The sequence below is a fragment of the Anneissia japonica genome, unplaced genomic scaffold (assembly GCF_011630105.1).
Source record: "Anneissia japonica isolate Jap-2015-1 unplaced genomic scaffold, ASM1163010v1 scaffold665_len1252844_cov201, whole genome shotgun sequence".
Classification (NCBI taxonomy): Eukaryota; Metazoa; Echinodermata; class Crinoidea; order Comatulida; family Comatulidae; genus Anneissia; species Anneissia japonica.
In genome coordinates, this window is record NW_022757135.1 from 147,337 (window position 1) to 155,867 (window position 8,531).

An 8,531-nucleotide genomic window follows, 5' to 3' on the forward strand; every position below is an offset into this window, starting at 1 on the left:
CTGACCAATCAGTACAGGACCAGGAATACGCACGCACTTGTCCTACGCACGCACTTGTCCTACAAACACACTTGTCCTACGAACGCACTTGTGCTACGCACGCAATTGTCCTACGCACGCACTTGTTCTACGCACACACTTGTCCTACGCACGCACTTGTCCTACGCACGCAGTTGTCCTACGCACGCACTTGTCCTACGCACGCACTTGTCCTACGCACGCACTTGTGATACGCATGCATTTGCCCTACGCACGCACGTGTTTACAGACCCTTATGCTAATAGGGAGACTTCGCAACCTTACGAAAACGATAACAAATACGAATACGGCAAAAGGCATGAATAGCCTTCGTTGTAACATATGCTACTGAAGGGGAAGGGTTGTCTAAAAATGGTGTGACGTAACCGTATTCGTTATCGTGTTCGTAAGCTTGCGAAAAGTCCTATTGTTTTGTGAGACCACGGCAACAGTATCCACGGGGTGGAGCATTTATGTCTGTTGCCAATTTATTGATTTTATTGTTATTAAAGAACATAATTCAATTGAATTTTTTGTGTGTATTATGGTAACATACTGCATTACCTTGCAATTAAAAAATTAGAACGAGAAATAGGTCTATATTTCTTGGTAATTTGCAGACGCATAAATTTAACTATTCCTCATTTTGTACATGTGCCCTTAAATTATGGCATGTAATTGATTTAAAGAATATCATAATAAAAAGTTAGTATGTCAGCGAACATTAATTTGTTTCGATTCGTTCCTTATTGGAATTTAATAAGTTATTTGATCCTTTTCGAATGACCAACAGAATGTTTTAATTTAATGTTATAAGGGGGTTTTGTCAATTATTTGACAGACAATATATCTTTAACACCTAGATTATTTTCGCGGCTATTGACGGAATACGATTTATTTAGGAAACTTGGTGGAATGTTAGGCCTAGGCCAAATGTGCTTGTTGAGTTGGGGAATACCATCAATCTACACCTCCACGTTTAGCACCACTGTGCCTGTGTAAATCTGTTCATATAAATATTATTGTTTAAAGTTCACAGACCATTGACATTGTATCAAGTGGTTTACTTTTAAATCTAACTCTGGGTAGACGTATAAAAACGACATTGGCTGAAACAATCTGTGCTTTTAACAGCTTGTTAATGCCAGAATATATAACGGCTGAATTTGAGGTTTAATGAAAATTTATTACTTACCCATCGAGAAACAACGTGTAACTGTCTCAATAATTATTAGGCATTGTTGTGAAAGTATGAATAATAAAAACCCTGAATTGTGCGATTCATTAAAGCTAGGCTCCACAGACAAAACTATGCTAATATGTTTTACAACTCATTTGGCTAAGACACAGTATAATAGTTAGTTAGTTAGTTAAGCTACATTGAACTAGCCAGTGAGTTGTCTGCGTACATTGTACATTCATTTGTGAAAGTAGCCCTGTCCCGAACTCATTTGATGAGTCCTCCTTCTCGAAGGCACACACCATGCTTTGTTTTTGCTTTTGACGCTTGTTTTCGGTCGGTGACTATTCATCATTTAGACAGCGGTGTCTATTTGGTGGCCATTGTCTTTCAAAGAAAGATGGCTAACATTAATAATAATAATAATAATAATAATAATAATAATAATAATAATAATGATGATAATAATAATAATAATAACAAAATGGTGTTTGACTACAACTAGGGAACGGTTAATGAGATATACAGATTTTTGAATATTTAAAACCTGGTGGAAAAAGGTGGAAAGAGTGGTTACGCCCCTTTTTTCAGTTACTAAATATTCAAAATTCCGCATTATCTCATTAACCGCTGCTGAATTTTCGTCAAACACCCTTTTAGTGTCTTAAAACAATGTTGTATAACATATCAAACATTTTTTTAATTCTGGAGCCTGGCATTAAAAGCCGGGCACCTACTACGACGCTCGCTCAACCGATCGTTTTTTAATGACGATCCGTTGAGACTGCCACCGACAATGAGCAGACAGCGTCGTGTTGTCTACCGCTTTACTGGGAGCGGAGTTGAATTCTTCGTACAGTACGTCGGTCGCACGATGCATTGAATGTCTGGCTTTTAAAGTTTTTGTTAGATTGTGTGATCACTGCACGTACCTACTCTGAAAAGATGCTATTGTAACAAAGGTGCCGTTTTGAATATTCTGCAGCATGTAATTCGGCCGGCGATCTCCAAGTAAATCAATAGATACCAGTCCATCAGCACCTGTTTTTGTCAAAGTAAAAAAAAATTAATGAGAACGTCAGATTTAAATGTTTTAATTTGTTAAACATGTCAGATCTACATATCATGTCTTAATGTTGAGCCCTCATTTATCTTTCTGTGGCATTTTTAAATAAAAACATTCTGAAAAATGGATCTTCAGTGTGAAGCTAGGCGTATTGAGTTAGACCATGGTTAGACTATGTGAAAAACTTTCCAATAAGTTGGCGGCGTTTTCAGTCTACAAGTGTATGGTGAAAGCACATGCTAAATTATACAAAGAAATGATATTAACAATATAATCTTTTTAATTGTATTGAAGGTCCATTTCTTGTCTCGTATTTGTAGACGTTTAAATGTAAGCTCAGATGTGAGAATTGTCAATAGGCATATAGGCCTACTGTAATTATTCTTGATAATTACGTTTCTATTGATATAATTATGTTAAACTCACAATCTTGGTTTTAAGTTTCACTCGCTAAGTAGCAGCTTTGTCGATATTGTATACGAGTTGTAAATATACTTACAATATCAGGCATGGAATCAAATTGAATTCAGTGTCATTATAAAACGATTACTGATTTTTTTTTAATCAATAATCGATGATCAACATTTAATTTTGAAGAACGCATGCAGAAAAACTAATTAGAAAATTGATAGACTATTAATAATATATTTAATTATATTTAATCTCATCCGTCCCCCCTTAATCACAGTATAGGCTTATAATTTGAAGCGTGGTTACCATTGAATTCCCAATCAAATAGGTTTTCGCCTACATGACCGCTGTCACTTGGATCCATCCCATTGCCTAGACTCTTATTCAATGCTAGTGCATACAAGTACACAGAATCGTATATTAAGGCAGCTTCTAATAATACCTACAAAAATATAATACAGATAGTAAAAAAAACACTTGTGCAAAATGAAAATATAAAAGTCTACTGCACAAATAGACATGCAGGACCAATTAACGACTACATGCATTCTGAAAGCAATAACGTACAATCGTTTCCATAAAAATGTGCATCATCATCATCGTTGTCATTGTCATTATCTTCATCATCATGATCATCACTGCAATCATTATTCTAATACTATGATTTTGTAAATTATGACATCTGTTATCCCATTATTATTTATCATTAGGCCTAGTGTATTATTACTATTGTCTGTTATGTTATTTGTTAATCCAATCTGCAATTTTCACCTTTTATTATTGAATAATAATATTATCTGTTATTCCATTAATATTCATCATCTTAGCCATCGTCATCATCATCGCCATCATCCTCATCATCATCACCATCATTATTATTATCATTATTAATATTTTCAATATTCTATATTATTGCTAAAATTACTTGTATATGTTATTTTTATTGTATATTATCTGTTAACACTAAAATCAAATTTTGAAATTAAACAACATTGCGATCTGGAAAGTAAATTTATAAATGCCTACGTTTGTTTAAATACCATGTTCTAGTATTCTACGTATGTTGAGGTTTTAGTGGGAAGTTTTAGGCAATCATATGTTACACTTTGTTGATTTTAACGACAGTGATGGTTATACATATTTAACACGTGAAGTATGTTAACGTCATGTTTAATGGAGAAAAAAGAATTCCAATACATCTTGTTATAATATTGACAATAAACCGTACTTGAATCTAGAATGGTTCTAAAAAAATAAACATTGTCTCGTGTAGCTCTAGGCTGTTAATTTTGCTTCAACTTTATGCGCATTGATAGTGATTCGGGCTTCGATAGTCCATGCTGTAGCTAGTTTATCATAAGAAGTCCATGTAGGCCTACCTGTTCATCTTGAGGTAAGCTGTAATAAAATGGCGATTGACTAGTTTTTAGCCTGACCTCTTTTTTGAATTCTTCATATTCAGGACACGATGGTTCCAGTAATTTTACGTCAAGTAAACCTAGAATATTACAATGTTAATTCTTGAATAAATTAATATTACCAATAATAATTACCGTATATATGTAACATACTTTATATATAAATATAGACATATATCAAGGGCGTCAGAAGCGGTCCGGCTGGTCCGGTTTTGGCCGGACCAATAATTTACAACACAATATCGTTTTGTAAGCCAAATTGTACTTTCTCTGACGCAACCTCTTCTTTTTTTTTTACAAAATTAAATGACCAGACTTCAATCAAAAAATATTTAAACCAGTCAACCTCGTCTACCCACCATAAGCTGTCCCGGGATGGCACCATGATTTTCCCTACGGGGGAAGAGGTCCCCGACGGGGGGGGGGTGGTTTAAATGTATGTTAAAACGGTTGTTTTTAATATAAGTTCATCATCTGCTACGTCATTTGACTGCGTTTTTAATAAAGCAAGAATTAACTGAATATTAAAACTGCTAAGAAATAATTCAGTACTACTACCACAAACATAGTATATTTTAGGCAACTTGATAAAATTCTTAACGATACTGTATATCACATCCAGAGCATGAAAAATATTCAGTTTTATAATGATTGTAAAAGATAATATAATATACCGTACCTTGTGCAATCCCAAACTATAGTTTATTTCATTGCATACAACACATATTATAGCCGGTAACTCGTGTATAATTATAAACAGACATTGTTTTAATATTATATTGCATCAATCGTGTAGGTCTAACTACAGGCCATAATATAACCTGTCACACTAACAATGATCCGTTTAAATTTCATTTGTCAATGATATGGATGTCTCCGGAGAAACTGCAAAACAATAAAGAAACCTTGAAATAATCTATTTTTCTGCGTGATTTGTTAAACCTTTAAAATTGTCTGGGCCCCTTACCTATCAGGGCCGTAGACACCGGTACGGTTGGTCATGTTTCAACCTGACCACTTTTTGACAGACCACAAGTTAATTAGGGTTTGAATAGGAAAAAAGGGCTAAATTCCACCTGTATGTTTAAACCCAACCTACTCTCTCTCTCTCTCTCTCTCTTTGACATAACTCAGTAACCGTTAATGATAGTTTACATTTTTTTCTTCTCTTTAGTGTACAATTTAAAATGACTAATTAAGAAACTAGGATGCATTTTTTCTTCAGTTGAAATTTAGTGTCTAGTGGGCCTACCTTTTATCCAAATCAAGTAGGTCAATTACTACACATAGTGAGCTTTTGCAGAAAATCAGACTAAAGGTTCCATACACTTGCCTAGGACATATTCACTTCTTCACAAAATTACCAAGCCAAGACAAAAAAACATGCCTTTATCTGTATATTTATTCCTGATAGTTCTAGTATGCAACATTATTTTCTGTAATTAAATCTACAGTAAATATACCTTTTCAAGCGCAGATCCAGAATTACACTGGCTATCGCACGGATGGGTTCCCATGGTGGGAGGGGTCATTAGAAGAGAGTGAGCTTGTTTTGTCGCTGGAAGACAAATTTTAGATATAGGGTGGGGGAAGTCTTCGGCTTCTCCGAAAAGTTTTTGTTTTCTATAGATTCTTTGAAATACACTTCGTGCATTATGAGACGTTTATTATTGAATTCACTCTGAATTCATAGTTTTTCCCTACTTTGCCATGGACAATCAATAATTATGATTATGAAGAAGATGATGATGCAGAGGAGGAAGCTGTGCAAGATTAATTAACAGGCCATTTGATGTGAAGTGTCAAGCGAAGCCCGTAGCCTAAGTTACGGTTGGGAATTTGAAGACAATATCGTCGTCGTCAAATGTTCAATGCACACAGTCAGACAATAGATGATTTATGATATCTGTTTTGTATAGAAGTATCAGTTCAGGCATTCATTTATCTGTCTGTGGAAAATATAACATATGAATCACACAAAATAAAAAGAATTCAAATAAAATAGAAATATGTAAAAAACATCTACACTAAATCAAAATGGAATATTCACTGTCTGTTGGATCCCAGTTTTAGTATTGCAGGGGTTCCGAAGGCTTTACAGTATAACCAATCCCCGTATTTCTAATAGATTGCTGATTAAAATGTAAAATATTTAAGATTTTATATTCAGTACATTCTCAAATTTTATATAAATCTCATAGGCCTATATCCCAAAATTACGCTATATCCATGCACTGAAGTAGAAAGTTCAACTTAATAATTTTGATATGTGTTATGTGTGTTGTTGAACATAAGGAAGTTAGTAAATCAAGGAAGTCTACTCGTTAAATTAGTATATATAGTATAGAGAATTTTGTCTGTCAATCTCAGATATCCAAATTTTAAGAAATTACGTTTTATGCATGCATCGACATGAGAACTTTAATCTAATATCTTTGATATGTATAATTGGACTTCCTTGTGTTGTGGTCATATTAGATTGTAATATTATTATTAAAGAAGTCCATTCAACAAACAACATAAAATATATGTTTTATGTTGTTTGTTGAATGGATTTTTCATTAATAATACTACAGTCTATGACCACAACATAAGGAAGTCCACTCTGTAAATGTTTAGCATAATATTGTACGGAGAATTTCGATTGTTTATCAATATCATTATACACATGTTAGATCCAAATCACGTTTTATGCAAGCACCGACGAGGAAAGATTAAACATAATCATTTTGATATGTACATGTTTTATTTTATGTGTTGATTGGTCTTAGCTTATAATATTACGGTTTAATGGTTTAATTAAAAAAGGGTTTTTCATCGGGACCACCAACTCCACCCCCTCTGCCATGGGCAAGTTGAGGGATGGGGTGGGGATCTTCGCATTTGGCCGGACCAATACAAATAACAAATAATGTAAATGATAACAATGGGCGTAATCTGTTATATATTTGAGTACTGTTTCTATCTTTTTACTGTATCTATTTACTACCTTAGATGTGTATAAGAGACAGGTTTTGGCCGGACCAATAATTTACAACAATATCGTGTATTAGCTGCTAAGGTGCTCAATACAAGAGCATATATATAGTATAGTATATATATAGTATATTTACGCTAGGTATAAATACATATTATATATATATTTATATATATACCTACATATATAATATATATATATTTATTTATACAAACTGTTTTCGCATGAGGGTGACAACCAAGTCCAAAAGTGAGCTTGTAGAGAAATCACACTATAATATTAACTACATTATGTCCGTATTATATTTATATAATATTTTATTTAGTCTATTCATTAAAACACACAAAATTGTGATTTCAATGCCGCACTAAAGCTATTGGAAGGCTGTCAAGTTGTTATGATATTTTTTTCTAGTACAAACAAATCCTTTGCTAGAAATTGTTTAGTATGAAAATGACAAAATTTGATTGTTTTCCATCTTGAAACATTCTATATAAAAGTTAATAGATCTATTTAAAATATAAAAGTAAAGAATACATAAGCATTTTATGAAATGATTACTTTTGTTTTTACGTAGATAAGATTTGAGATTCAACTTATTGAATCGAATGACATGCAGACGATAATGTATGAATTTTATTACCGCCAACGTGACAACAGTATGAAGCTTAATTCAGTGGGGGATATATTATACAAGAGACATTTATTGGACTAGGTAAGTACGATGGCGGGTCCAGTATCTAACTCCCAAAGGAATCCCACTTGTTGTTCATTCATATTATGTTCATACTTGAAGTTTATGATTTATGTGTTCATTTCAACGTTGATATTTTGGTAAAGAGACCAACATTCTACGATTATACTGGGACAAACATCGGCCCATCTTGACCTAATCCGATTTCTCGTATTAACAATCAATTCAACTTTCAACATGTTCGCCAGTATTTAAAATGAAAATGTCTTCTATACAATAGTTAGACCTAAGCATAATAATTTAAATACACGAAAATATGGAATTGTAAAATTACATAAAAATGTGTGATTGAAAATTTACTATATTATGATTGGTGAGCAGTAGGTTAAATTTCAGTTTAAATCAGCGCATGTGATTTTGGTGCTTAGTGGTAGAACGTCTGTGTATCTGTAAAGCCTGTCTAGTTTTGTTTTACTGTACCTTCGAAAGCTTCTATTGCATCATCGTCCTTCGTATCGTTCCCCATCCATCCGTTCTCGCCGAAGCGCGAAGCCAACGGGACTTCGATAGAGAAAAATGCGTACTCGCCATTGATCATGTCACCAGCTTTGGCCAATAGCAAAAAGTTGCGTACATCGCTTCCATACGCTAGAATGATAAATACTGCAAAATAAAGAGAAAAATCATTGGGCTGCATATCGGATATGACTGTTTGCCATGAGTATTACAAATCTAACATAATGATAGCAGTGTTATTATTATTATTA

The 8,531-nt window shown here is 33.6% G+C and overlaps 1 protein-coding gene across 2 annotated transcripts in view; it reads right to left on the reverse strand.

The window, feature by feature from the left end:
• LOC117124468 (atrial natriuretic peptide receptor 1-like) overlaps positions 1 to 8,531 on the reverse strand; it is a 35,901-nt gene that overhangs the window by 16,394 nt on the left and 10,976 nt on the right. For both annotated transcript variants that reach the window (XR_004447977.1, XM_033270704.1), the window contains exons 2-5: positions 8,245 to 8,427; positions 4,055 to 4,173; positions 2,982 to 3,117; positions 2,131 to 2,239 (exon numbers count right to left, since the gene is read on the reverse strand). Coding sequence is in view for 1 of the 2 variants with exons in the window: in XM_033270704.1 (XP_033126595.1) it covers positions 2,131 to 2,239; positions 2,982 to 3,117; positions 4,055 to 4,173; positions 8,245 to 8,427 (547 nt within the window). In the remaining variant the exon portion in view is untranslated. The remainder of the gene's footprint in view (positions 1 to 2,130; positions 2,240 to 2,981; positions 3,118 to 4,054; positions 4,174 to 8,244; positions 8,428 to 8,531) is intronic.